Below are 27886 nucleotides of genomic sequence, written 5' to 3' on the forward strand. Positions count from 1 at the left end.
CCGCGCTCAGTAGTCGGCGCGCGCGGCTGCGAACGGGCGCTCTTGCCGGGCGTCCCCGGAGCCGGCAGCGAGCGCAGCGCGTCGGAGCTGGACCCGCGCCCCTGCGACCCCGCGCGCGGTGAGCACCGTCCCCGCCCTCCGGCCCCTGCGCCGGCCGCAGACTCCCGCTGGGTGCGGGGAGGCCCCTGAGGCGGAAGGCGGCGGGTGGTCGCGAAGGTGCGTCCTCGGTCCCGGGGAAACCGAGGCCGGCGCGCGCTTGGAGAGGCGGGTCTAGCGCACGTCCTCCTTGGCTAGTGCCGCGGGTGGGATGGGGCCGAGGGCCCCAGAGAGGCTCCGCGGGGCCCCCCGGTCCCCCCACCGGGGAGGAAGACTCCCCCGCTGTCCGTCCCTTCCACCTGCGCTGGTCCTCGGAGGGCCCCTTGTCTCCCCGAAATCCCTCCAGAGGTCTGGCGGGGCACAAAAAGGCACACACTTCCCAGCCTCTGAACTGCCCCCAGATCCCCCGCCCCCCAACGGGGGAAAGACCCCGACGGAACTGGGGGGCCCAAGCCTCCCGCGGGAAGCCCTGAGAAGGGCGGGGTGGGAGGGGCCGGGGGGGCGGCGGTGAGACGCGGGGGGGATGGGGCGTCGCTCACGGACAGGTGCGTACAGGCAGGTGGGAGGGGCTGCAAAGGAGGAGCACGGGGAATCCCATTTTAACTGTGTTCATTCTAGAAGCATCCAGCGAGCCCTGTTCGGCTCGTCTCAGGCCTCCGGGGGCTCTGTGTCCACCTACAAAACGCAGACCTTCCCGGGGATTAAGCCGGCTTGAGACCCCAGGTGGCAGCTTTTGTAATGGACCCAAGTGATCTGCACCTGCCTGCGTCAGGGGAGTCTGAGGCCGCCGAGCAAGGAGATCCCCAAATCCAGGAGGAGTGAAGTGGGCCGGTGGGGGCTGGGTGGGCAGAGCCAGCCGGGAAGACGGCGGGGAGGGTCCTGGCGCTGCTCACACACGCCCAGGGCAGCCTAGGTGGACCCTCTACCCCCAAGTCGCAAGGACCCAAAGTCAGTAAGGAGGAGCCTTGCCCTCTGAAAGTGTTTATTTACTCCAGAGGTGGCCAGCGGGCCACTGGCCAGGGAGCCGGATCTCAGCTGCCCCCATCCACACCGGCCTCAGTGCCATCCGAGCCCGACAGGCTGGCAGGAGGCAGCTTGGTTTAGGAGCCCTAGATTCAAGTCCTGGCTCTGCGCAGGTCGCCCCAGCCCTGGGCTGTGAGTGGGACAGTGACACCCACCTTGCAGAATTGTCATTTCCCACTCAGCCCAGGCCTTGGGGACAGCCGGGGAATGAGTCGGGCCTCTCGGTTTCAGCTCTGTGTCTGGCCTGGCCTCACCCTGCCCATTGGGCAGACGGGAGCTGTGGTTCTGGCTCTGGCGGCTGGGCGTGGGCAGGGATGCGAACATGGCCTCGCTGTGCAGTCATCCACGCCCAGAGAGCAGGTGGAATCCCACTGGGGCCCATCAGACAGACGCAGGGCCCTGCAGCTTGTACCTGGCCCACCCTGGCCCCCTACAGGCCAAGGGCCCCTGGCGGGCAGTGCACACTTCCTGGCGGTCAGCCACTGCCCACCGTGGATACCGCCTGGGTGAGGTGCCGCTGGCTCCCAGGGCCTAGGCTGGGCAGAAGGGCCTAGGGTTTCCCGGGAACCAAAGGGTTTCTGGACACCCAGCATGAGCCATCTCTACCCATGCCTGCGCCCAGATACCACCGTTGCCTCCATCCTGGCAAGAGGCTGAGGGAGGGGACAGGAAATGCCACCCAGAAGAGGGGAGGCCAGTCCACTGGAGCCCCAGGACTCAAGACGTGCCAGGAGCTTAGTGGTGGACACCAGAGCCAGCAGAAGCCTTGGCATCCATCCCAGGTCACCTGCTTCTGTGGCCTTGGGTGGGCTCCTGAGCACAGGGCCTCAGTCTCCTCACCTAGGTGAGGGCCCATCTGAAGATTCTAAGGTGAGGTGGTCCCCCACCCCCTGCCCCATCTGCCTTGAACATTTCTTTTCCAAAGACAGCTTCCCATTGCGTCGCAGGCCGCTTGGCTCCTCTTGTCTCTGGGACCACAAGCCCCGTAGCCCTGGTCACACGCAGATGCTGCTGGCGGTTGCCTTGGCAACAGCTCAGGCAGCGGCTGCTCCCCTGGCTGTGGGGGGTGCAGCCCCTTCTGCTCCACTAGAGAAGGAAAAGAGGCCCTGGAGTCCCCACAGCTGGCAGAGGAGTGGCAGCTTCCGGAAGCACATTCCCAAGCCGCTGAGGCCCCCATCTTGGGTCGGGGGCTCTTGAGGGCAGATGCTGATACATGGGAAGGACTTGGGGCCTCATTTCTGGCACCTGGAGCACTGCTCCCATGTGGGGACAAGCTGCTTGCCCTTCCTGGGCCTGGCCAGATGAGATCCTCTAAGACCAGCGTCCACCAGGCACCACAGGACCTGGGTTGGAGCTTCAGGGAGCAGGGTGAGGTGCTTTCTGCACATGGTGGCTGGGCTGGTGGCCAGTACAGACCAGAGACCACAGGCCGAGACCGCCGAGGGACGGACAGACAGAGCAGGGCTCTGTTGGCCCAACCAAGTCTGTTTAGGACCCACAAGGTGCCAGGCACATGCTGGTCCGGCTCTCCCAGCAGGGGTAATATGCTGAGGAACAGGCAACATGTGAACAGACTCGGAGAACACAGGTGTGACCCCTTAGCAAGGGGGTGGCCTGGGGAGCTGGCCTGGCCCACAGGGCAGGGGCATGGCTGGCTTGGCCCTGTTCCTGCTGCTAACTAACCCTGAGATCTAGGGCAAGTGTGGTTGGGTCTGGCTGAGTCCCCATCCCTATTTTGCCAAAACGACAGTGCCCCCTGTGCGGGCTGATGGGCCTGGACCAGAGACACCCCTGATAAGTGGACGAGGGGGCACCAGCCAGGATGGGACCTGGCCAGCAGGTGCAAGGGCCCTGTGATGTGCTAGAGGGGCGCAGGGTGGCTTGTGCACCAGAGGCTGGCCAGCCTGGGGCAGGGCCCCAAGTGGCAGAGGCAGCCTGGCAGGGAGAGCTGCGCTTTGTCCCGGTGGTTTTTCACAGGAACGAGGGGACCACCCTGGGGCTTTGGGGGAGGCTCAGGATGGGAGATTGTCGCACGAGCCAGGGAGGAGTAGGTGCCTGGGAGACAGGGCAAGAGGGGCTCCAGGGCCTGCAGCAGCTTGGTGCCATCCTGCCCTTCCCCCTGGAGCCTGCAGAGGACACAGCCCCCCAGGAGGTGTGCAGCTGTGACCCAGCCAGAGGTGCCAGGCCTGCCTCCCTGGCTCAGGCTGGGGAGGTGGGAGACAGCAGGGTGTCCCCCAACCTGATGCCCAGACATACCTGCTGCGGGGGCTACTGGCTCCAGCACCCCCAGGGCTGAGCCCGCCCCAGCAGGTACTGACCACCCAGCAGAATGAGCAGGACAGCTGGCTTCAGCGGGCAGCAGGACCAAGGGTCTTTCTCCCACCAGCTCTGACACCTGGGCTGCTCCAAGCGGGACTTGGCCCCAGTGGATGGGTTGCCATGGCCACACGGGGCACTTGGAGCAGGATGGTGGGGGTGGAGCTGTGGCCCCACATCCCACCCTTCCCATAAGGGGCAGGACGAGCTCCATGTTCTCACAGCTGCCGACTGTGGGGAGCTGGCTCGGCTCTGAGGGTGGGGTGCAGGCCTTGGCTGTGCTTCCTGGGTGAGGACCACCCAATGGTCCCTCCTGTGCACCCTGGCCATGCGGGATGCAGACCTGGTGCAGGGAAGGCCCCAGGTGTGGTAGCCATGCCCACTGCCCTCCACCCCTGGGTTGCTTGGCAGGACAGGGCCTCCAGGCCCCAGAGCAGGCCGCAGGGGCTGAGCGAGTTGGGCACCACCACCCCACACCTCAGCACCAAGCAAAGCCAGTGGAAGCCATTTCCTGTCTCACTCTCCTAGGGGACCCCAGGCCTGGATGGTGTGTTGGGGGGGAAGTCCGGCAGCCCCCGGCAATGGAGCTTGGGCAGCGCCGGGCAGTGCCCTCTCCTACGGCCTCGTCTGACCCCAGAACCGCTGTGCAGCGGCCTCCCTTTTGCAGATGGGGACATGAAGGCTTAGAGCAAGTGGCTTGCCCTTGGTTGCCAGCAGGAGTCCCACCGGGCACCCAGGGCCTTCCTGGGTAGCACGTGGTCTCCAGGGCCCACGCCCCCCACCAGCCACTGCTGCCCCACGAGTGCCGCTCCTCCTGCCCCTTGGCGGTTCAGTCAGGCGGCTGCTCCCTGGCCCTCAGGACCACTGACCCGGTCGGGAGTAACTCAGTAACTGCTCGATGCGCACCTTGCGAGGTTATCGGGGGAGCACGGCAGTGTTGCTGGACAGGTGGACGACTGGAGGCTGTGGCTGTGCTGTCCACTGTAGGTTGCCCACCATGTCAGCCTTGATGGACATCAAGAGCAGCGTGCTCAGACAGGTGCACGTGTGCCCGCCCTTCCGCCGGAGAGCCGAGGAGGAGCCGGGGAGCGGCGGAGCCGATCCCAAGGAGCCTGCTGAGGAGGCCCGGTGGGTGCCCTATGGCTGGCTCGCACGGCCACGTGCACCAGGCGTCCCTCCCCTCCCTGGACCTCACACACCAGCTGCCTCGGCAAGGCCCCAGAAGCCTAGGAAGGCTTGAAGCCCGGGCCATGGGGTGTGCTGTGGACGCCACGATGTGCCCCCAGATGTGTGGAGACCGGCAGACAGATCCCCTTGGGTCTTGTGGGCTGGTGGTTGGTCCCGGGTGGTGGCTGTGAGCTTGGGGGGGGTGTCTGCTGACCCCAATCTGGCCTTTCCTGCAGGAAACCTGGGGACGGTGTGGAGTTCTTTGCCCAGATGCGCCTCATCCTGAAGAAGGGGGAGGGCAGACAGGGCCTGCCATGCCCGGAGGTGAGGACTCTGCCCAGCATGGTGGTGCCATGCCAGGCTTCCCCTCCCTTCCACCCAGCTGCAGGGTCCTCACCCAGTGCCCCTCACAGGTCCTCCTGCGCAGCGATTCCCCAGCCCCTGCCGAGCCTGTGGACCCCAGCCGTGGCTTGAGAGCTGTGACGCAGGAGGAGGTGAGGAGGATGGAGGTCTGGCCCCAGGAAAGGGCTGCGAGCACTTACTGTGTCAGGCCCGGGGTCTGGGGACAGGTGCATCACAAAGGTGGCAAGGATGCATGGGCCAGGCTTCCCAGGGAGGCTGGTAGGGGGCAGCGGTCAGCACGGGCCGCCAGTGGAAGGCCCAGCAGGTGCCAAGGCCCTGAGGCAGGGATGGGGCTCTGCCTTCTGGAGCTGCTGCCGGGAGCTGGGGCTGGCATGCGGGGTGGCCCAAGGAACCTGAGGCCCTCCCCCACCTGCAGCAGGAGACGCTGTACGAGGAAGCTTTGTACACGGTGCTTCACCGTGCAGGGACCCTGGGCCCTGACCAGGTGGATGACCAGGAGGCCCTGCTGGGCTACCTTCAGCAGGTGAGCCCCGCCCAGCTCTGGGACCACTGCCCACCCCCGCCCCTGATTGCTGGCCTCCCCGGCTCAGACCACACACACAGATTGGCTCCGTGCACACACATGCCTAGGCTGACATGCATGCCCAGAGATGGCATGATGGACAGACACATGCAGCAGGTAGAAAGACAAACAGTAGATGGGTGCCCACAGGATGGAAGGATGGACACCCCTCTCCACCTCGCCTGTATGCTCCCCTTGCCCATGAGGTCCTAGGACCCCGGCCAGCCCCACTCTGGGGGTCCCTGGGCCCTCACACCTGCCTGTCCTCTGCAGGTGTTTGGCACTAGCCATGAGGAGCACGCTAAGGCCGTCGAGCGTGTGAAGAAGGCCAAGGTGAGCTGCTGCCTGTGTGGGCAGATGCTGACCAGCTGCAGCGCCTGTGTTCAGGGACTCGGGGGTGGAGGGGCCACAGGAGGGCCCTGTTATGTGCACACTGAGCCCCCAGAGGCCCCTCAGCACGCCTCTGTCCACAGGCCCCCAGGTACGCCCTGAAAGTCTCCGTCATGCGTGCCAAGAACCTGCTGGCCAAAGACCCCAATGGTGAGAGGGGACTGGCTTGGACCTGGGCCACACCAGGGCCTGGTGGCCACGGAGGGGCAGGGGGCTGCAGTCGGGCTGAGGCACCCACTGTGTCCCAGGCTCCAGTGACCCGTACTGCATGCTGGGCATCCTGCCGGCTTCGGGTTCCCCGCGGGAGCCAGGCCCGCACAAGGAGCAGCGCTTCAGCTTCCGCAGGGGCAGCAAGCGCAGTGGCCTGCTGCCCGCCAAGTGCATCCAGGTCACAGAGGTCAAGAGCAGCACCCTGAACCCCATCTGGAAGGAACACTTCATCTTGTAAGGCTCCCACCCAGCTGGGTGGCAGGGTGGTCAGGCAGGAGCCGGGGCTGGGGCTGCATGTGGGCAGCTGTAATGGGAGCGGGACTGCCCCAGGGAACCAGGGGGGCCGGTCACACACCCACTTCCCAGGAGAGGAGACTGAGGCTCAGAGTGGCCGCACAGTCAAACCCAGGCAGCCTGTCCGGAAAAGCAGAGCTCATGGGCCTCCACTGTCTGAACCTGTGCTCTGGCCCTGGGCAGGGACCACCCCGGGCGCTCAAGGGCATCTCTTTTCTCCTTAAAGTGAGATCGAGGATGTCAGCATGGACCAGCTGCACCTGGACATCTGGTATAGGCCACTGTGCCCGCAGGGCAGGGGGTGTGGGCGCCCCTGATCTGGGGGTTGGGGGGGGGCACTCAGGGCCCAGCTGGGCTCCAGACAAGCCAGGAGCCCCTCGCCCCGCCCCCAGGGACCACGATGACGACGTGTCCGTGGTGGAAGCCTGCAGGAAGCTGAATGAAGTCATCGGCCTGAAGGGCATGGGCAGGTACGCCAGGTGGGACCCTTGGGTCCCCTGACACCGAACCTGCAGCTCAGCCACTGGGCCCGTGGGTGGTGGTTAGAGGGAGCACAGTGAGTGCCCTGCTGTGCCCAGGTACTTCAAACAGATCGTCAAGTCAGCTCGCACAAATGGGACGGCAGGGCCCGCAGAGGACCACACTGATGACTTCCTCGGGTGCCTCAACATACCCATCCGGGTGAGTGGGTGCCAGGGCCTCGCTCGTGGAGCACCTGCCTGTGGGCACCCCACCCTCCTGGCATACTGCGGGTGGCCTCGTCCTGTGATCCCCCGAGTCTCCCATCCTCTGGGGCTGGAGGGAGGCACTGCCCTGAGGGAACGGGGAGGGGACAGCCTCCAGGGTCTCTCGCACCCGGGCACCCCTGAGCGCTCACCCCGCTGTTGCCCGTGTCCAGTGAGCAGGGCCAGTGTTCTCCCCTGTCCCATGGGCTGCGGGAGGCAGAGGGAGGAGGATTCACCCGACGGAACCCGCTTCCCCTAGGAGGTCCCCGTGGCCGGTGAGGACCGCTGGTTCAAGCTGGAACCGCGCTCCAGCGCCTCCCGTGTGCAGGGAGACTGCCGGTTGATCCTCAAACTGATCACCACCCAGGTGGGGAGCTGGGGGGGCCCGGCCCTGCACCCCAGCCGCACTCCCCGCCCTGCGTGCCCACTCTGTACCACACCCCTGGGCTTGGGCGGGCTGGTGACCGGCAGGCCCTGCGTTCCAGAGGGACACGTGCATGGGCCAGCGCGGACGGTTCGGCTTCCGGTCATACCTGCTGCTGCTCAGCCGTCTGCTGCAGTTCGAGCACCAAGCCCGGGAGGTAGCGGCACGCGGGGCCCCGCGGGGGCCGGGGAACGGCCTGGGGAGGGACAGCTGGGAAGGCTGGGCCTCGGGGCCGGGCCTCCTGCCTCCAACCACCCCGGCCCCTTCCCGCAGCCCAGCTCAAGCGCCTGGCGCGGCGAGTTCAGCGGCCCAGCGGCCACAGTGCTCTGCCTGCACGGTGCGCAGAGCGACCTGTCTGCGCTGCAGCTGGCGGCGCTGTGAGTGGGCGGGGCCCTGGGAAGGGGTGGTGCTTCGGGGGGCGGGAGTGGGCGGGGCCGCGAGGGGCGGGGCACAGGAATGGGGTTGCTGTGAGCAGGCAGGGACGCCGGTCCCTCTGGGGGACCCTGACCCCGGGCCGTCCCACAGGCACTGGCAGGTGAGCAGCCGCCACCACCAGGCCCGCACGCTCGACTACGGCTACCTGCTGGGGCTGCTGGAGGACGTGCGCGCCCACTGGGACGAGGCGGCCCCGCTGCCCCAGGAGCAGGTGGTACCCGCGCGCGGTTCTGCGGGGTGTGCCGCGTGCCTGGTGGGGCGGGGCACACAGAGAGCGGCCAGACCTGTGGCACAACGGGTTGAGAACGAAGGGACACGCGCCTGGGGAAGGTGCCGGGCATGCGGGTGGGCTGTGCGTCAGCCCCGCCAGCAGCAGAGGGGGTGGCCTTGCGGGCCTGCCGCAGCGACGGCCGGTGGTGCTGAGGCCTCGAGGCTGCCCTGCCGCCAGGGCCAGCGACCGAGGCCCATGGGGCGAGGCCTGGCTGGCCCGCAGCGCGGCACCGAGGGGTCAGCTCTGAAGGGCCGGGTCCCGCAGGAGGAGGGCCTGGCAGAAAGCTTCTCCGTTTTCTCCGAGTTCGGGCTGCAGCTGCTGCGCCGGCTCCGAGACTACTTCCCTGCCACCAACAGCAAGGCTGTGAGCCGCCTGGAGCTCCTGCTCAAGTGGGTGCAGCCCTGCACGAGGGGTGGGGCAGGGCACAGGCGGGGCGGCCCCTCGTCACGGCGCCCCTCGCGCAGGTGTCTCGGCAAGCTGCAGCTCTTCCAGCCTTCCTTCGAGGTCCGCCCCTTCGAGACAGGGCTGAACACGGACATCGCTGTGGCCCTGAAGGTGTGTGTGTCCGGTGGCCGGGGCAGGCCGACTGTTGAGGCCACGTCACTCCTGGTCCGACCACGCCACCAGCCCCTGTCCCACCCCGCAGTACCACACCCCCTTCCCCGTCCTCCCTCACCCCCACCCATCTTGCTGGCTCCATGGCGTCCTTTGCAGAGAGGCAATCGCGAATGGTATGACAGGCTCCTGACCACCAAGACGCCTCGTGAGCAGGTTCGGCTGAGGGAGGGCATGGCCCCAGGAGAGTGGGGGCCAGGTGGGTGCAGGCCAGAAGGTCAGTGTGAATGGGGCCTCCTTGCAGCCCGGGCCGCAGCGCCTTACCGGGATGGTCGAGCTGGCCGACGACGTCTATGAGGACCTGCGGTCCTGCTACGGCATCTACACCAGCCTCTTCCACAGGTGAGCCCTGGCCCTGCCCGCTTCCTCTGCACCCAGCGCCCCAGTGGCACGGCCATGGTGAGCAGGCCTCTGAGGTGTGTCCTTTGCAGCATCGTCAAGATCGACTTCTTCACGCTCACCTTCCGGCAGCTGGAGCGCCTGGTGAGGAGGGGGGTGGGCAGAGATGCCCTGGCTGGGAAGAGGTCTGCGTTTCCCTGTTGCCTGGGGCCAGACTCCCCTCTTCTGGGCAGGTGGCTGAGGAAGCATGGGTGCTGATAGAGGAGCTGAGCCCCAAAATGACCCTCGAGGTGGCCTCAGGGCTCTTTGAGCTCTACCTGACCCTGGCAGACATCCAGCGTCTCTGGAGCAGCACCCCGGGCCGGTGGGTGCCCTGCCCACCCGTGCCCTCTCCACCTGTCTCCCGCCGCACCGCTCCTGTCTCCCTCCTCCCACTTGCTCTGCCCCGTGTCTGTGCTGTCCCGCCTGTACTCCGGCCTCCTCCAGGAGGGCTCTGGTCCTTACGCCAGGACCCTAGGATGTGCCAGCTCAGGGTGTCTTGATTCGGGTGGGCACTGACTGGCCTCCCGCCCCAGGGATGGCCGCTCCCTCGCACTGGCTGGCATCCACGCCCCATTTCTGCCCGCTGTGAAGCTGTGGCTGCAGGTGCTTCGGGACCAAACCAAGTGGAGGCTTCAAGGCGCTGTGGACGTGGACACGGTGAGTGAGCGCCTGGGCATGAGGGTGCTGGGCTCATCTGGGCCCCCCTCTCCTGCAGCCCCCCAACTCCTGCCTCCCTAGCTGGAGCCCATGGATGCGTCCTCCAAGCACAGCAGCTCTGCGGCCACTGCAAGCCTCTGCTTCGGTCACATCCAGGAGCTGTGGGCCCGCCTGGCCTGGCCAGACCCCACCCAGGCCCAGGGGCTGGGCACCCAGCTCAGCCAGGTGCGTCCACTGTGGGGGTGGGGAGCACAGCCCAGGAGGAGCTGGGGCCAGAGGCCAGCAGTGCCAGGGCACATGCCGACAGCTCCCGAGCCCCTGTCTCCTGCCTAGGACCTGTGTGAGGCTGCCCTCTTCTACACCCAGCTGCTGCGGAAGAAGGTGGACACTCAGCCCGGGGCCGCGGGCGAGGCAGTGAGTGAGCCGGTGAGCGGGCTGGCCTGCAGGTGGGGAGGGGGGGAAGGCCGAGTGGGGTCACCCTGGGGCCCCAACCACCCATGGCCGGCACATCTCCCCAGCTCTGTGTGGTCCTCAACAATGTGGAGCTTCTGCGCAAGGCTGCTGGGCAGGCACTGCGGGGTCTGGCATGGCCGGAGGGGGCGGCAGGGTCCGAGGGGGTGCTCCCGCGCCCCCTGCTCAGCTGCACGCAAGCCCTGGACGAGGACCTGCAGCAGGAGGCTCACACTGTGACAGCGCACCTGACCTCAAAGGTGGGCAGAGTGGGGATGCAGGGCAGGGCACCTGGCTGTCCCAGCCCACACGAGGCTGAGTGCTGTCCCCCTCAGATGGTAGGTGACATCAGGAAGTGCGTGCAGCACATTGGCCTGTCTCCCGACTCCATCCAAAGCGAGGAGGTGAGGGTCCGGTGCTGGGCTTGGCATGGTGGGGAGTGGGTGAGGGTCCAGCGCAGCCAGCCCTGAACACCCCTCCTGCAGGCTGTGGCCCCGCTCATGAAGTACCTGGACGAGAAGCTGGCACTGCTGAACACCTCGCTGGTGAAGGAGAACCTGAGCAGGTGGGGTCCTGGGTGGGGAAGCAGGGCCGGGCCTGGGGTGCAGGCGCAGATGCCAGGTGTCCCTGCAGGGTACTGGAGGCCCTCTGGGAGCTGCTCCTGCAAGCCATCCTGCAGGCTCTGGGTGCAAACCTCGATGTCTCTGCCGACTTCTACAGCCGCTTTCACTTCACGCTGGAGGTAGGGTTGCGAGGAGGGGCCCCCTGCCCGGTTCCAGGCCCTGTCCATGCTGCCCTGGGAGATGAGGCAGCTCTGACCTGCCCTTTGCCTCACTGCTTCCTGGCCTGTGGGTGGAGCAGCTTCTCCCGGGGCAGCATCCCCTCCCCTTCCCGCACACCCACCTGCAGTAGCCCCTGGCCGCCAGCTCACACAGCTGTTAGCATCAGGCACCCACGCTCCCCGGCTGCCTGGGGGCTCTGGAGGTGTCCCAGAAGCGAGGCAGCTCTGCCCCCGTGCTGCTCAGGGCCTCGTCTTGGCCCGTTGTGCCCAGCACACGCCGTGCCTGACTGCTGCCCCTCTTGCCTTGCCCCAGGCTTTGGTCAGTGTGTTCCACGCCGAGGGCCAGGGCCTGCCCCTGGAGAGCCTGTGCGACGGAAGCTACAAGGTGAGGCCTGGCCGGGGGCCTCGGGGAGGGAAGGGAGGCCGGCACAGGCTGCGTGCAGCTGCGGCCCGCAGCAGCCCACACACAGCGACCCCCGCCCCTGCAGAGGCTGCAGGAGGAGCTGCGCCTGCACAGGTGCTCCACGCGCGAGTGCATCGAGCAGTACTACCTGGACAAGCTGAAGCAGGTACGGGGCTCCGGCGCTGGCGCGCCCCGCCCGCAGCGCCCCATCCAGCCCCACCCACGCCCCGCCTCCCCTTAGCGCCCTCTGGAGCAGAACCGCTTCGGCCGCCTGAGCGTGCGTTGCTATTACGAGGCTGCGGAGCAGCGGCTGGTGGTGGAGGTGCTGCATGCTGCCGACCTGCTTCCCCTGGACGCCAACGGTGAGCGGGCGCAGCGCGGGGTAGGGCCTGGGCCACGGGGGGCCGGCTGTCCACTCACGGCAGTGTCCCCAGGCCTGAGCGACCCCTTTGTGATCGTGGAGCTGGGCCCGCCACACCTTTTTCCGCTGGTCCGCAGCCAGAGGACCCAGGTCAAGAGCCGGACGCTGCACCCCCTGTACGACGAGCTCTTCTACTTGTGAGTGTCCCACCCGCCCCAGCGGGCCCCGAGAGAGGGGCAGAGCTGCGGGTGACCGCTCTCTGCTGCAGCTCCGTGCCGGCCGAGGTGTGCCGCCGCCGCAGCGCCTGCGTGCTGTTCACCGTCATGGACCACGACTGGCTGTCCTCCAATGACTTCGCGGGGGAAGCGGCCCTCAGCCTGGGCAGCATTGGCGGCATCGCACGGCCCCAGGTGGGAGGGAGCACGAGGGCCAGGCAGCCCGTCACCCTGCACCTGCGCCGGCCCCGAGCCCAGGGTGAGTGAGGGCTGGCCTGGGGCGGTGGGTCTGCAGGCTGGCCCGGCCTGCTGCAGCCCCACCCTCCCACCCACAGTGAGGTCAGCGCTGAGGATGCTGGAGGGCCGCGCCAACAGGGACGCACAAGAGTTTGTCAAGAGACTCAAGGAGCTGGAGAAGTGCATGGAGGCAGACCCCTGAGTCCCCGGGCCGCCAGCCCCAGGCCCTCCCCAAGTCCCCACGCTTCCTCCACCTGCCTGTGGTCAGCTCTGTGCAGCGGGGGCCCGTGGCGCCCCTTCCCCTGTGTGGCATGCATGCTGTGGCTGGACCCCTGGGTGCCATCTGCCCTGGGTGTACCCCTGTGGTGTGTGCTGTGAACCCCGTGCCCAGCATCCAACCCCCACACTGATCTGGGCAGCTGACTCGGCATGGCCTGGCCAGCAGCTGCCCCCCATGCAGAGCAGAGCAGGCCTGGCCCCCAGTGAGCTCCTGTCTGCTCCCTCAGATGCCAGAGCCCCAGGGCAGGTAGGCAGGCAGGCACTGCTCCTAGAGGGTTCTTGGTGGGGTGGCCTTGCCCTGCAGGGGACGTTAGGTTCGTCAGTTGGGACTGGAGGCGAAGCACCAGTGGGTAGAGACCAGGTGCTTCTCGACGTCCTGCAGCAACACCCCACCGCCCGCCCAGGGAACGGTCCTTCCAAAGACATCACCAGCCCTGCAGCAGAGCCCCACCTGAGGGGGGAGCTCTGTCCTCTGCCTCTCTTGTGGGGTGGGGTGGACAAGGCCTTACTAGACGGAGGCAGGAAGGCTGGTGTTTGAGTCTGAACAAGCCACGTCTTGGGGGGAGTCCAGGGCCCCAGGATGGGGGAGCATGAGTGGAGTCCTCTCTGCCTCCAAGACCCTCTACCTGCTGAGGGCATGCAGACAGGTCGGCTAAGAGCTCCCGGTCTCGTCCTCACTGGCTCACAGGCTCAGCACATGCCCCCCCCGGGGCAACTCTGAGGCTGGTGGGTCAGTGCCAACTGGCTGGCTTCTCCTATGTGTCCACACCAATGCGAGACCTACCCACTGCCTGCCACCCCACGGCCTGGACCCTTCATGCAGGGTCCGCCTCACTAGAGACCGAGAGTCCCTCTAAGCCTCCAGGCCAAGTGCAAAGAAACAGGCTCACACGGGGGGTCTCAGTGGCCTGCAGCTTGTTGGGAGAGGTCTAAGGCAAGGCCCGGAGAGACCCCTGCAGGGCTGACCCCTGCTCCCAGCCGCACGGACTCAGGCCGCCAGGCCCGTCTGTCCCCCAAGTCCTCTGCCGCCTCTGGATCTCCTCATTGCTCCATCCTGGAAAATACACGTGCCTGCGGTCTTCAGTCTCTCTGCTGTTTCTCAATTCCTGTCCAGACCCCTGGGGGGGCCCCGGCCACAGCTCCTTGCCCCAGAGCCTCCTCTCCGGGGCCACCGCCTCCGTCCTTGGCCTCAGGCCCGCGCTCCTCAGAGTCGTCCTCGCTGTCCCCGCTGTCTGTGGGCAGCCTGGAAGGGGGTACTGTGTTCACTAAGGTGACTCTTTGGCCAGTCTGAGGGTGCCCTCCCTGGCTCTCAGCTGCGAAGCCCCAGGCTGGGGCCCACTCTGTTCCTGTACCCGTGAAAGCAAAGCCTGTCCAGTGGGATGCCCATGCTCCCTCTCCCAGTCAGAAAACCATCACGCCCTTGTGTAGGGCACCACCTCACTCAGACCTGCCCCTGTAGCAGGAGCGGCCGAGGCCAGAGGCCTGGGTCTGAGCTGTCACAAAACTGGGAGTGCCCAGAACCTACCAGGTGCCAGCCACAGGCCTATTGGGGTTTGCAAACTCTCTCTCTGAATCCACGTCAAATGGATCTGAATGAAGGGAACAAAGAAGAAAGTGACCCGTGGGCGAGCCTGCAGCAGACCTGAGCCCCCAGCCCTGAGCTGCTCCAAAGGGGGCGCTTTGTCCGAGCCAGGCCTCACCAATGTCCTCCTCGGGGGCCTCCGCGGCTCCAGCCAGGAACTCCCGCTCGGCCTGCAGCACCCCCTCTGGGCCACTGCAGGCCGCATACTTGTCCAGGAGTTGGTGGTTCAGGTCTAGGAAACCCTTGCCCCACTTGAACTTGCGCAGCAAAAGGACAGCAAGGTCTGAGAAGCCTGAGGGTGCACAAAAAGGAGACCCAAGAGTGGACAATTCCCCTCCCACCACGAGCATGTCCCCCCACCCTGCTCCACGCTGTCCCAGGAACTGAGTTCCTGCCAGACGCCATCTTACGGTCTACAAAGCCCCGCAGCCTGCCCAGTCCCGCCCCCGGAGCCTCCCAGGATGGTTTGTGAGGGGTGATGGCGGGCACTCGGGCCAACGGTGCTGTGTTAACAGGAGGCCACACAGGAGCCTCTGGGCCAGCCGTTCACGGGGCTCCTCAGGCCTGCGGGAGTTGGCATGGGAACCCTGGCCTGTCCAACCTGATCTATCCCCACACCTTCATTTCCTCCTGGGATTTGCCCACAGAAAATATGGCTGGGAGCCCTGCAGACGTCCACGCCACCAGACCCGGACACTCACCCAAGATGCAGAAGGTGGCAGCAAAGGCTTCCACGCAGGACAGTCTGCAGGGCCGGCCGTAGTTCACAGGGTTGGCGGCCACCAGGTGTGGGAGCAGCCGCAAGTGGCCCCCCCGCATTTTCCCAAATGGTGTCTCGTCCAGTCTGGCCCAGGAGCAGTCAATGACAGCAACCCCAAACTGCGCCACCAGCTGTCTGCCAGGAGCAGCGAGGGCGAGGGTCTGGGGGCCAGCACCATCGTGGTGATGGCCCCAAGACAGGTGTGTCCCTGGGGACTGGCCTCACTAGAGATACAAGGACAGCCCCCTGCTCCTCAACACCCACCAAAGGCCCTCACAGGCCAGGCTTTCGAGGCAGCTTAGGGAGAGGGAGTTCCTGGAGCAGACTCGCTTATTCACTCAACAAACATTTACCGAGGCCTGCTACATCCCCGACTCGGCGCTGGGCAGCAGAGCAAACGAGAGGAACAGGTGCATACAAGTGAGCCCTGAAAGGAAGCACGTGCCAGTGCCGGGCGCTCACTTAGGTGACAGTGTCCAGGAAGGCACCACGCCCGGGCTCCCGCGCCTACCTGTCTGCGGGGGACACGTACTGGGTGCCCACGGGGCTCAGCACGAGGCCGCCGAACCTGTGGCCCAGGCGCAGGCGGCGAACCAGCCCCAGGCGGGCCAGCTTGCGGCCGGTGCAGCGCCGGGGGTCGCAGTGGCCCAGCTCCCACATGGCCAGCGCGCAGGGCAGGCTTGTCGGGCCCGGGCCGCCCTCATCCTCCGCCGCATCGGACTCCACGGACGCTGCAGCGGGCGGAGAAGGGCGTCGGGCCCCAGGCGCTGCCGCCAGCCCCGCCCCGGCCCCCGGCCCGCCCCCGGCCGCGCCCCACTCACCGCGCAGCGCGGCGCCCACCTCCTCGGCAAAGGCCTCCAGGGAGCGGCCCGCCGGGCGCCGAGCGCGGCCGCCTTCAACCCGCGGCCGGCGAGCAGCCCTCCTGCGGTTCATGGCGGGGACCCCGGTGGCCGAGACGCGCCTGCGCCGCTTCCGGCACGGCTGTCACGTGAGCAGGCGGCGCCCACGTGACCGCGCGCCCGGCGGAGGGATGGCGGCCGCGCTGGCGCCCTTGCTGCTGCTCGGGCTGGCGGCGAGCTGTGAGTGCCGGGGTCCCGCGCCCCCGCCCGCCGGGCCCCTGAGACCCCCGCGCCCCTGCCCAACGGGACCCGGGACCCCCGCGCCCCCGCCCAACGGGACCCTCACAGCCCGTTCCCCGCAGGGCCCGCGCCTGCAGGTGCCGCCAGGATGAAGGTGGTGGAGGAGCCCAACGCGTTCGGGTGAGCGTCCTCGCGGGGCGGGCCGCGGCGGGGCGACCTGGGCCCGGGCCCCCCCTGACGCTCTGCTTACCGCAGGCTCAACAACCCGTTCCTGCCCCAGACCAGTCGCCTCCAGCCCAAGAGGGGTCCTTCCCCAGTGTCCGGTGAGTGACCTGGGGCGGCAGGGCAGCGGGAAGCAGGTCTGGGTTCCGGACCGGGTGCCGCCCAGAGGGGCCGCGAAGAGAAGAGCGGCCTTGGGCGCTCGACAGGCGCACACGGGCCATCCGAGGGCAGAGCCCCCCCGAGCTAGGCAGTCGGCCCTGGACGTAGCCCTTTATTTTCTTCTCTACAAGGGACCCGCTAACAGCTCGGCGCCTGTCCCGCCGTGGTCTGTGCTTTGTGTGCCTTAGTATCCATGCGGAGACCGTGTAATGATGTTTCTTTTCGGTGACTTTTCCTTCAATACGAAAAGTGCCGCTCCGCCGGTTTGCCCCTTTGCCGCCGTCGGTCGTCGTGTGCGCCGGCGGTTTGCGCGGTGGTGGACGTAGGGCTTCCTTCCCACCCGCTGCCTAGGACGCCCTTTGCCATCGAGCATTCGTTTAGCTCTTTTGGCCGTTAGAAACCGCGCTGTGGGCCATCCCTCCTGAGGACCGTCTACGCCACCGTAAGCGGTCTCCTAAGGCAGGGTCTCAGCAGTGGAATTGGAATTGCTGGGTCGTTAAATGGGTATAAATGTAAGAAACAAAAAACAAAATTTTTTAAAAATTGAATGCTACTGTGTTAGGCTCTGAGCCGGGGGTGTAGAAGCGAACACAGCGCTTGTCCTCATGGAGTCGACAGTCTGACGGAGCAGGGGGCGGGATGTAGGCGATCAACAGGAAGCAGGAGAAAAGCTCGACGGAAAACACTCTGTAGGCCCGCGAAGCCGAGGAGCATGTGGGGTGGCTCTGGGAGCTGGGGTTCCAAGTGGTGGTCCAGGACAGACAGAAGTGACATGTCGGTCAAACGCTGGACGGGGAAAGGGAGTAAGGGGTGTGGCTATCTGAGGACAGAGGGGTCCAGTGCAAGGAGTGGCCAGATAGAGGCCTTGAGCAAGGGTGCTGGGCCAGAGGGACTGGCGGGGGTAGGGTGAGATCCGAGAGGAGGGGCACACCGGGGCTTCTGCCCTGCACGAATCTGTTCCAGCTCATTACAAAGAGTGCTGAGTAGAAAAGCGGAGAGGTGGGGCGTGAGCACCAGAGTACTTTCCGCCTCTGGAAAGCAGTTAACTGTTTGCCGTGGTGCTGCCGTCCTCTGGTTTCATTTTGAAAAAAGTGAACTTCCATTTTCCTGAACCATTTGAAAGTTGGTCACAGACATCATGACAGGCTATCCCTAAATATTCAGTGGGGATCTTCCACCCCCGAATCGGCCTTAATTCTATGGTATGACCAGTCCCGGTCCACATTGTCCCAGGAATGCCTTCTTTAGCTGTCCCACCAGCCCTGGCCCTGCCAGCAGCAGGCAAGGGTCACACGTGCATCTGGCTAGTTTGGAACAGATCTGTCCACCTGCCTGGCTTGGTGTTGACTTTAGGAGGCTGTCTTACAGAAAGCGTGGCCGCCTGGATACGTTGTTTACCTTGCTCTGCTTTCCCCAGTACATTCCGTGAATAGGCAGGTAGCCCCAGAAACCTGACTGCAGTCAGGTGAAGCAGTTTAGGCACCGATGCTTCATAGGGAAGCAGTGGATTTCTGTAGTATCATGTTCGAGGGCTACACCTGACCATGGCCCAGTGCGGCAAGGGTCTCCCTGTGCCCTGTGCTGTCTGCTGTCCCAGCAGCCTCTCGCCCGGCCTGAGGGGCCAGGGAGGGCTGACTCCCTGCTCCCCCCACACCTTCTGCACTTAGCAGCATGATCTCTGGTAAAGGAGAGCCTTCCCCTTTCCTCCTTTTCTCTCTCTTCCTTTTGAATATCATTGTGGCTCAGATTTAAACTGCATTTTTATTGAGGTGTAAGGGACATGTTCAGTTTGATGAAGTTTGACAATTGAGCACATCCATGTAATTGTCACTCAAAACAAGAAAGAACACCTCCATCACCCAGAAGGTTCCCTGGTGCAAGTCCTCCTTCCCACGACTTTCTGGTTTCCATGACTGCAGGTATGTGTGCTCGGCCTTCAGCTGAAGAGGGTCCCACAGCATCCAGCCCATGTGGCATGTTGGGGGCCCCTCCATGTTGCATATAGCTAGTTATTGCCGAGCCGTCTGTAGTCTGGTCAGTTGTATTGTGTCCAGATCAGCCTCTGAGTTTTGGTGACGTCCTGATACCCCATAAGATGTTAGCACTGGGGAGGCTGGCTGACAGCACACAGACCTGAGAGTTTTATGACTTCTGATAAGTCTGTAGTTACACATGTACATGTGTGCTTACAGTGAAGTAGATGGAGCCCACGTTTGTAAGTTCCCTACTGAAATGTCAAATTGCAGGGATTTTTCTTGTATTTTCCACTCCTGCTTTTTCTCTAACACTAAAAGCTGGGTTCCTTAAATACATAAATACATTTACTGTCTTTCTCCTGTAACTCACCTGCAATAGTCCCAGGGTCATCACAGTGTCACACTTTCCATGAATGGCTGTGTGGGGCTTGCAGCCCATGTAGAGTCGGGCAGACATGGGTGTCCGAGCACCGGGTGCGCAGCAGCCAGGCTGTCCCATCCTTGTCGGCTGTCGGATTCACAGTTTGGCCCATGTTTCTTCTGCTTGTGCTCAGGTATAGTGCGTGCTATACATATTTTCCCATTTGGTTTTTCCTTAACTGTGAAAAACATGCTTATTTTAAGCACGTTTAGGTGGACAGAAGGCCATGGGAGGCCCCAGGCATGCTCTGCCAGCCTCAGCCCCTCATCCTACCTTCTCCCGGCTACCCCTGCTCACTGGAAACCGACTGCTCCCAGCCTACTCCATGTGTATATTTCGGTGTGTATCTCCTGAGGCACAGCCACAGTATCTTCATCATACTTTTTAACAAGCAGTAACTCCTCCCAAGCCACTGAAAGCGCGCTGCCCGCCCCCCCCCACCCCCCCGTGCCCCTAACGGCCTCACACATCCTTAGCGGCCAGTTAGTCCTTGTCGGGATCTCAGGGCTGCATGCTGCGTGCTGCTGACGCGAGCCCTGTGTACTTTGTCTCTGAATCTGCAGGGTCCTCCCTCTGCTTCCTCTCAACGTATGTAGTGAAGAAACTGGGTCCATTGTGTCCCGCGTTCTGGATTTTGTCCATCGCATTCCTGTAGCACTTGACCTTGCCTCCTCAGTTAGCCAGAATAATAGTTCTTTTTTCTCCTGCTCCGTGTGTCTTGGCCTTACTTTTCTCGCCTGTGGCACTAGCCTGGCCTTGTGTTCTGCTGGAGAGCAGCGGCGAGGGCAGGCTGCCCGTCCGCAGGGCCTCGCAGGCCGTGTGCGGCCCTGTGCTTGGCCCTGGAGGAAGGCGCCCCATTCCTGGCTGCTGCGTTTTTACCATGCGTGGATGTCGGATTCTGTTAAATGCTTTTCTGCACCTATTGAGGTGATCATAGGGCTGTTAACATGGGTAGCACTGGTTTTTGAATGTTGAGCCAACCTCATATTCTTAGAATAAACCTTACTTGCCGTGATGAGTATGTACATTTTATATATTGCTGCATTTAAAGTGTGAATTGTTTCTGACCTTTTTTTCTTCATTTCTAGAATTTCTCTTGGTTCTTTTTCCTATTTGTGTGCTGAATTCTGTCTCTTGCTTCAGCATGTTCACTTTACACCCGCGAACAGTGTATAGCTGGCGCACTGTCCCTGGGTCCCACTCCCATGATTGCCAGGGTCACACTGGCCTGCTTTGCTACGTATCTCTCAGCGACTTGGAAACATAGATGGTAGCAGTTCCCCCAGTGACCATGCTGTGTATACACCCTCTGTATTTTGTTGGTCTGCTTTATGCCATGTGGTCTGATGTCTTTACCCCTGTGCCAGTTTTCATTACTGTAGTTGTGCAGCAAGTTTGAAGTCAGCAATTGTGAGTCCTTCAACTTTGTTTCAAGATAGTTTTGGCTTTGGGGACCCTTGAGAATCGATTTTAATTTTAGGATGGGTTTTTTTCTATTTCTGCCCCCAAAAGAAGTCATTGGAATTTCAATACAGGCGGCATGGAACCAGCAGGCCACTTTGGGTAGTGCTGACATCTTAATATTAAAACCCCCTCTCCATGAATGTGGCACATTTCCGTTCCTTTATGCCTTTAATGTCTTCCAGCAGCATCTGGCCATTTTCAGCGCATCAGTGTTTTGCCTCTGTGGTTACATCTATTCGCAAATTTTTTTCTTTTTGATGCTATTGTAAATTATTTTCTTAAATTTTAGTTGTTAGAAGAAAAAGGGTTGGTCATTGTTTGTGTCTAGAAACAACTTGTTTCTGTCAGTTTCGTATCCTGAGACTTTGCTGAACTTGCTTTTTAGCACCAGCAGGTTTTGGGGACTCTTCAGGGTTTTCGTGTCATGTGGAAACATGATGATGTGGTCTTGCCTCGCCCTTTCCAATCCAGATGCCTTTTCGTCTGCCTAGCGCTGCCCCGTGGCCCCGGCAGTGGGACAGGAATGACGGTCTTCTGCCCCGACCCCCAGCTCAGGGGGAGCCCGCAGTCTCTCCCCACGGGCACGGCCTTCCTGGTGCTGACGGACTGACTGTCCTTCTGTTTCTCGCCTGCACAGCTTCTGTCACGAAAGGGTCTTGCATGTCGTCAGGTGCCTTTGTGTTCAACAACTGGGGTGGATCGTATGGTTTTTTCCCTCCCTCTTTATTCTTTGAGTGAGGTGTGTTACAGTGACTGGTTTCTGTATTTTGAACCATCCTTACATTCCAGGAATAAATCTCACTTGGTCATGCTGTGGAACACTTTGAATGTGTTGACTTCAGTTTGCTAGTGTTTTGTTGAGGATTTTTCCATTAATGTTCGTACAGAATATTGTCCTGTAAAATTTCTGTAAAACTGGTAGTGATGCCCTTACTTTGGTTTTAGTATTTGAGCTTTTCTTCTTAGTCTAGTGAAAATGTGTTGATTCTGTTGATCTCTTTAAAGAACCACCTTTTGTTTACTGATTTCTCTCTAATCTTTTCTTCCTTCTGCTTTGGGCTGTTTGCTTTTCTTTTTCTAGTGCCTTAAGGTATTCAAAGATTATTGATTTGAGGTCTTATTTTTGGATGTCTTTACAGTTTATTGTAAAGTTCCCTCTTGGCATTGCTTTCACTATATCCCCCAGGTTTTTGTAACTTTTTTCATTTTTGTCTCATTTTCTATTTTGCTTTGTGATTTATTTAATCCAATGGCTATTTAAGATTGTGTTAATATCCATATTTATGAATTTCCCACTTTTGCTTCTGCTACTGATTTCTGGTTTCCATTGTGGTAAGCATGATTTAGTCTTAAGTTTACGAAAAATTCATTTGTGGCCTAACACATGGTCTTTCCTGCAGAATGTTGTGTGTGTGCTTGGGAAACATGCATGTCCTGCTGTTGGGTGGGGTGTTCTGTACACAGCTGGTAGGTCCCATTGGCCTGTGGTGTCCGTTCGAGCCCTCCATTTCCTTAGCAGGGGCTCCCTGGATCTCCACGCCTTGTAGGACTGTTTCTCCCTTCTTTGTCAGTATTTGCTTCATTTGTATTCACAATTCCATGTTTGGTGCCCATGTTTATAATTATCAATCCAAAGATGAATTGACCCATATGTCTGTCTCATAATCGGCATAGCTGCCCCATGTGTAGCTGTTACTTGCATGGAATATCTTCTCCATCCTTTCACTTTCAATCTGCTTGTGTCTTTGGAGCTAAAGTGAGTCTCTTATAGGCAGCACAGTTGGATCACATTTTTTTTTTTACCCACTTGGCCCATCTCTGCCTTTTAGGTGGAGAGTTTAATCCATTTACATTTAGAGTAATGATCCATGAGGAACTACTTGCAGGAAATGAAATGGCAAGTGTGTCTGGTCGCTGTCTGTCTCCTTCCCCCACTATTTCTTGCTGATTTTCTAGGTGACATGTTTTGATTTCCTTCTCATTTCTCTTTCTACCTAGTAGAAAGTAACAAATTCTACCTGGTTACTTTTTTTGGGCTACCATGGGGCTCACACAGCATCTTAGAGGTATTGAAAGTCTACTTTGAATTTGTACCAACTTAATGTCAGTCACATACGTACACTCTGTATTTGTTACTGCCTTCAACACCCCTCCAAATACTGTGTACCCACCAAGATCAACTTACATTTTTTTATACATCTGGTTTTTAAATTTTGTACGTTACAAATCAGAGTCCGAACACTGGCTTTTTGACTTGCCTGTGTAATACCTTTCCTGGAGACCTTTACAACCCTCATGCACCTCACGGGACCCCCTTGGGCATTCTTGCAGGGCAGGACGATTGATGGAGCTCCCTCAGCTTCAGTTCACGTGGGAGCATCTTGATTTCATTCTCATTTTAGGAGGTAGTTTTCCTGAGTATGGGATCCTTGGTTGACAGGGGCATTTTTCTTTCATTCCACTGCTTTCTGGCCTCCTGCATTTCTGCAGAGAAACTGGATGACGACCTCGAGGCACTCTTGCCACCGAGGAGTCACTTCGTGCTTGGTGTTTGGTGTTCCTCTCCTTTGTCTCGGTGTGGGTCTCTTTCCATTTATCACAGTTGGAGTTCAGTGAGCTTCTTGGGTTTGTTTTTATCGAATTGGGGAGGTTTGGACAGTCCTTCCCACTGACCAGCCCCCTGCCCCCGTCCCCCCCTCCTGCTCCATCTGTCGAACCCTTCCTGCTACTGTTTCACCTCAGTTGTTTTTCAGCTCTGGAATCTCTCTCTGGTTCGTTTTCTGTAATTTCTCTCTTTTCCCATCTTTCAGTTTCCTGGTATCCTTTAGTGCCTGGAGCACATGTAAGTAGCTGGTTAGAAGCCTGTTTAAGTGCAGTGTCTGGGCTTCTCCCGGCATGGTGGTGTGGGGTTTTCCTCTGGAAACAGACGCCTCCTCCCGTCTTTGCAGATGGAGCCTCCACCAGTGAGCCAGGCATGCTCGGCCGAGGGAGCAGGCTGGTCCTTTCCTGGAAGCTGGGTACCAGGCTGCTCTGGACGCCACTTCCCACTTCTCGGGGCGGCAGGGTCTGCGTGTGTCCACCCGTCACCTCTTGCGAGTCTCTGGCCCCCTGCCGCCTTTATGATCTGAGTCAGGCAGCCCCCAGCCAGGCTGGAGCGTCAGGCCTCCCAGAGCCGAGGCGGGGGCCGCGCACACGTCCTCCCCGCTGAGTGCGGCTTCTTGTTGCTCGGTGCTCACTCGGTGCGTGTCAGCAGGGTCCGCTCAGGCGGTTTCTCGGAGTTCTGTTTTCACAGGGAAGTTGAGTTTCCAGTCTTACGCTTTGCTGACATCACTTACCCCTCCACACTCCACTTTTAAAGTTTCAGTCGACCTGATGGGTCCCTGAAAGGCGCCTGGCCTTGTGGGAGGTGGGTCTTCCGCGTGGTCTGCGTTGCAGCGCCTGCTCTTTGCACGGGACTCAGCCTGTGGCGCTCTTCCCCTCTAGGGCCCGCCCACCTCTCCAGACTTTCTGGAAAGTGCTTCAGCCTGGTGGAGTCCATGTGAGTGAGGGGCGGGTCCGGGGGGGCGGGTGGGCAGGGACCGGGACCCCTGTGATGGCGGCTGTGCCCCCAGGTACAAGTACGAGCTCTGTCCCTTCCACAACGTGACGCAGCACGAGCAGACCTTCCGCTGGAACGCCTACAGCGGGATCCTTGGGTGAGTCAGGCAGGTGGGCTGCTGCGTCCCCAGGCAGCGCCCACCCCCAGCCTCACGCTGTGCTGCTGCTCCCCAGCATCTGGCACGAGTGGGAAATCACCAACGGCACCTTCATGGGCATGTGGATGAGAGACGGCGACTCCTGCCGCTCCCAGAGCCGGCAGAGCAAGGTGGGGCTGCGTGAGAGGGGCCTGGGGGGGGAGGGGCTGGCTTCCCCCCTCCCCCACCCACCGAGGGTCTCCCCAGGTGGAACTCACCTGCGGAAAAAGCGACCGACTGGCCCACGTGTCTGAGCCGAGCACCTGTGTCTACACGCTGACGTTTGAGACGCCCCTTGTCTGTCACCCCCACGCCTTGTTAGGTAGGGGCGGGGCGGGGGGATGGGGGTTCAGGGCAGAAGGGCTCAGCTGAGTCTGCTTTCTGCCGGGTTCCTAGTGTACCCAGCCCTGCCCGCAGCCCTGCAGCAGAGGTGGGACCGGGTGGAACAGGACCTGGCCGATGAGCTGATCACTTCCCAGGTGAGGTGCCGGGGCGGGCACCCCCTTGGCCTAGCAGTGCAGCCGGGAGCTGGGTGTCCCTCTCCCCGACCTTCAGGGCTATGCCAAGTTGCTCAGGGCGCTTCTTGAAGATGCTGGCTACCTGAAGAGCTCAGAAGGGAGCGAATCTGTGCAGCAGGAAGCAGGCACTGCAGGCCTGGCGTTTGAGAACCTGGAGGACTGCAGCAGGGTACGGAGTGGGGGTGCTGGTTGCGCCCCCATACCACCTGGCACTGCTGGGCGGCCAGCCCCACCTGTGGATCTGTCCTGTTCTAGGCACACAAATCACTGTCAGAAGAGGTCAGGAGGCTGAGGAACGTGCTGACCCAGCATGGCATCCCGCACACAAAGCCTGCGGGTGAGTCCTGCCTGGGTGAAGGGGCCAAGCGTGCCCTGGCCTGTGGACCAAGCCCTGTCCTGACCTCTGCCATCCGGTCTTTTAGTAGAAACTTCCACCTCTGAGCATTTGGGCACCAAGGCCCCCACAGACAGGACAGCAGAGCAGCTGCGAGGTGACCCAGGACTGAAAGGACCCCTCCTGTGAGTGGGGGTGGGCTGGAGAGCAGAGCAGGCTGCTGGCTGGGGCCGCAGCAGAGCAAGAAGGCCCAGGTGGGCACACCGCGGGCAGAGGCCATGCTGCCCTTGTGCCTACCAGCCGGCCTGACTCAAACTGGTGCTCAAAGACGCAGACAAAATAAAGATTCAGAGTTTTAATTAATTCCCATATGGATAAAAATAATTCCATGAATTCTGTAAACTGTTGCATAAATGCTATAGTGTAAAAAGATTTAAACAAGTGTTAACTTTAAACAATTCACTACAAATAAATGATTATGCATTATAAATACTACTACCTTCTGGGTTAAGAATATTCCATTCCAGTAATATCTCATCTAAACACTCAGCACACACAGATTTGGACTTCCATAAATTAATCCACATGAAGCTGAGATCTGCTGACCCCAGGCCCACAAGTGCAGTGATGGTACAGTGCTGGCAATGATACTGACACAAGGGGCTGGGAGGCGAGAGGCAGCGAGGACACCACCTCACCCAGCAAGTACCTGCAGCTCCAGCTGCCGTCCCCAGCCTCCCAACTGGCACCCACGACTAGACCTGAGGCCTGAGAGGCCAAGCCTGCCCCCAGCTCAGCCACCTGGGCCTGCAGGGTCGGCTCCCTCGGGAGACCAGGGCCGCCGTTGAGAAGCAGGGAGAGGAGGCCCCCCAAGCAGCCCGGCACTCCAGGAGGCCCACTGGGTGCCGCTGTGGTCTTCCCACCGTGCCTGTCCTAGGAGTGCAAGCCCGGGGATGTGTGCCTGCAGACTCCCAGCCAGCACACAACTCACAGAGTAGCTTATAAATAGACCTAAAGCTTAATTGTTCGTAATTGTAATTTGAAAATGTCTAGGCATCAATAATAAACATTGTCCTGCTTCCCAAAAAGACCAAAGGCCTGAAATGGGAAACAAGTACATAAATATTAATAAAAATAATTTTAAACAGTGATAACAGTAGCACAAAATATACGTAATTTCTAAGAGCTAATAAATCACTATCGTTAAAAACAGAGTCACTAAAACCGTCAATAGTTAACCTTTAGTAGCGGACTAGCAGAATGTCATAGATCCAACTTTACAATGACACAACTTTTCTATCAGTTTGTCTTACATTAAAAAATGTTTTAAACCTCTTCCTATAGTAAATATTTGGTCACTGATAAAAATTCTTACCTAGTCACTTCGCACTTTTAAAAATGCTATTAAAAGTCTTTGGCAGAGCCACAGGCGGTAGGGACGGGTCAGGGGTCACTTCCCGCCCCCAGCGGCCCTGGAGAGATTTCCTCACTGCAACCTGGGCTGCTTTGCAGTGAGTTGCTGGGTAAACTATGGACACCTTCTGCTTCCCAGATTGCCAGGAAAAATGACCCAACAAGACCGGAGAAGATTCAAGTCCTGGCTAGAATCAGGCCCATTTTCAGCATTTCTGCTGCGGCCTTGACGCCAGGCTGGACCTGGGGCTGAGGGACCTGCGGCAGAATACGGCCCCAGCCCCGTATGCAGCCAAGGTGTTCTCAACCTCGCGGCCACATGAAAGCCTGCCAATACCCAGGTGCACAGGCCACGCGCAGCGTGCGCTGCAGGGCGCCTCAGAGTGTGCACATCACCACCGCCTGGCCCGCCTCCCCCACGGGCGGGGTCCCGACAGCCCCAGGCGCCCGCCAGCAGGCCCAGAAGGGGGAGAGCACCACTGCCCGGCAGACACGGCCAGGACACGGCTCAGGGAACGTACCACCACCGCCGCCGGACCCTGTCTGCTCACCTTCCACCAGCAAATTGTCTCAGAGAGTTTGAAGGGAGAAGAAAAAGCCGAAAGCACCGCTTCCGTGGCTCCTTCCGCAGGCGCAGGCGCTTAGAGAAGTGGGCGGGCCCAACAGCGAGCTCCGCCCCACTCGCCCCGCCCCGCGGCGGCGGACCGGCCAGTGGACGCGCGCCGCGTGCTTGGGAAGCATTCTTCCCACAAAGTTAAAAGCATTTAAACGGACATATCTTTCAAGAATCACTCCCTGCTATAAATACTATTTGCACTTAATTTGAAAACTATAAAAATCCTAGGTCTCTCTCACTAAATAGATAAATGCTCATTTCAGAAGTAACATTTCAGGATATGAAATCTAATGTAATTACCATACTATGAGTTAACAAACTGATAGTAATATTTTAAGTTCACAGTACACATATAAAGCTTCATATTATCGCATATTAAAAAAAACATGAACCTAGAAAGCAGCTTATAGCAACTTAAGACGCCCGTTTAAGTTCCTCGGTTTACAAAGTGCTTTGCTGGACCCGAATTCCCAGGATCAGTCCGAGTAGTGCCAGGACTGCGCAGCCCCCGCGGGCTCCCACGCCCTCCCGCCCAGACCGCTGTGAGCGGAGCCAGTGGGGCGGGGCAGGGTCCCGCCGGGTCTACCGGAGGAACCCCGAGCAGCCACGGCAGGACACGCAGGCTCCGGTCCCAGCAGTTGCCCAGGGCCGGGGCCCCGAGTCGGTGGAACCAGGAGCTGAGCGGCGATGTCACCGCATCTGTGGAACACGGGCAAGGCGCCATCACCACGGGATGGACTGGCCATCGCAGTAGGGGCATCCGGGCGCGCTGGCCGCGCATGGCTCACACAGGGCACGGTGCTGGCAGGGCCGCAGGACGGCGCCGTGGGCCCGCTCCCGGCACACCTCGCACTGCTTCGAGCGCAGCTGGAAGATCACCTGCAGGCGAGACGTGACTGGTATGTCTCGGGCCTTCCCACACCACAAGGCCGGCAGGCCGCCATCAAAACAAA

General features: G+C 61.0%; 4 protein-coding genes across 11 annotated transcripts in view; 2 read left to right on the plus strand and 2 right to left on the minus strand.

Moving 5' to 3' along the window:
- BAIAP3 (BAI1 associated protein 3) lies at positions 1-13738 on the plus strand. Of its 3 annotated transcripts, XM_057487798.1 has the most exons (34): positions 1-118; positions 4423-4563; positions 4839-4926; positions 5016-5096; positions 5381-5488; positions 5801-5860; positions 6001-6067; positions 6166-6361; positions 6648-6692; positions 6814-6891; positions 7000-7102; positions 7406-7513; positions 7632-7727; positions 7844-7947; positions 8096-8219; positions 8544-8665; positions 8741-8831; positions 8991-9047; positions 9136-9233; positions 9323-9374; positions 9464-9594; positions 9806-9929; positions 10011-10154; positions 10263-10355; positions 10448-10639; positions 10715-10783; positions 10865-10944; positions 11013-11121; positions 11474-11545; positions 11649-11729; positions 11805-11925; positions 11998-12121; positions 12193-12398; positions 12475-13738. In XM_057487798.1, exons 2-34 carry the CDS (start codon positions 4433-4435, stop codon positions 12576-12578), a joined length of 3459 nt encoding a protein of 1152 aa, XP_057343781.1. In that variant the 5' UTR covers positions 1-118; positions 4423-4432; the 3' UTR covers positions 12579-13738. The 3 variants fall into 3 exon arrangements, with proteins under 3 accessions (XP_057343781.1, XP_036771748.2, XP_057343780.1); XM_036915853.2 differs by lacking the exon at positions 1-118 and having other exon boundaries at positions 4334-4563; XM_057487797.1 differs by lacking the exon at positions 1-118 and having other exon boundaries at positions 4334-4563; positions 10263-10343.
- On the minus strand, positions 13554-15972 carry TSR3 (TSR3 ribosome maturation factor). The gene is made up of 6 exons (XM_036915867.2): positions 15819-15972; positions 15509-15728; positions 14939-15132; positions 14356-14529; positions 14181-14244; positions 13554-13898 (listed from the first exon to the last, which is right to left on the minus strand). Exons 1-6 carry the CDS (start codon positions 15928-15930, stop codon positions 13736-13738), a joined length of 927 nt encoding a protein of 308 aa, XP_036771762.2. The 5' UTR covers positions 15931-15972; the 3' UTR covers positions 13554-13735.
- Positions 15929-25399, plus strand: GNPTG (N-acetylglucosamine-1-phosphate transferase subunit gamma). 2 transcript variants are annotated; one of them, XM_036915865.2, is made up of 11 exons: positions 15929-16076; positions 16199-16256; positions 16332-16399; positions 23802-23856; positions 23930-24013; positions 24090-24183; positions 24260-24374; positions 24449-24531; positions 24608-24739; positions 24826-24907; positions 24993-25399. In XM_036915865.2, the coding sequence occupies exons 1-11, from the start codon at positions 15929-15931 to the stop codon at positions 25091-25093; spliced, it is 1020 nt and encodes a 339-aa protein (XP_036771760.2). In that variant the 3' UTR covers positions 25094-25399. The 2 variants fall into 2 exon arrangements, with proteins under 2 accessions (XP_036771760.2, XP_036771761.2); XM_036915866.2 differs by having other exon boundaries at positions 24996-25399.
- UNKL (unk like zinc finger) overlaps positions 25245-27886 on the minus strand; it is a 35589-nt gene continuing 32947 nt past the window's right edge. For all 5 annotated transcript variants that reach the window (XM_036915856.2, XM_036915855.2, XM_036915858.2 and 2 more), the window contains one exon: positions 25245-27812. In XM_036915856.2, coding sequence (XP_036771751.2) covers positions 27657-27812 — 156 coding nt within the window. In that variant the 3' untranslated portion in view covers positions 25245-27656. The remainder of the gene's footprint in view (positions 27813-27886) is intronic.

The sequence above is a fragment of the Manis pentadactyla genome, chromosome 10, assembly GCF_030020395.1.
Source record: "Manis pentadactyla isolate mManPen7 chromosome 10, mManPen7.hap1, whole genome shotgun sequence".
In the NCBI taxonomy this organism is placed as follows: Eukaryota; Metazoa; Chordata; class Mammalia; order Pholidota; family Manidae; genus Manis; species Manis pentadactyla.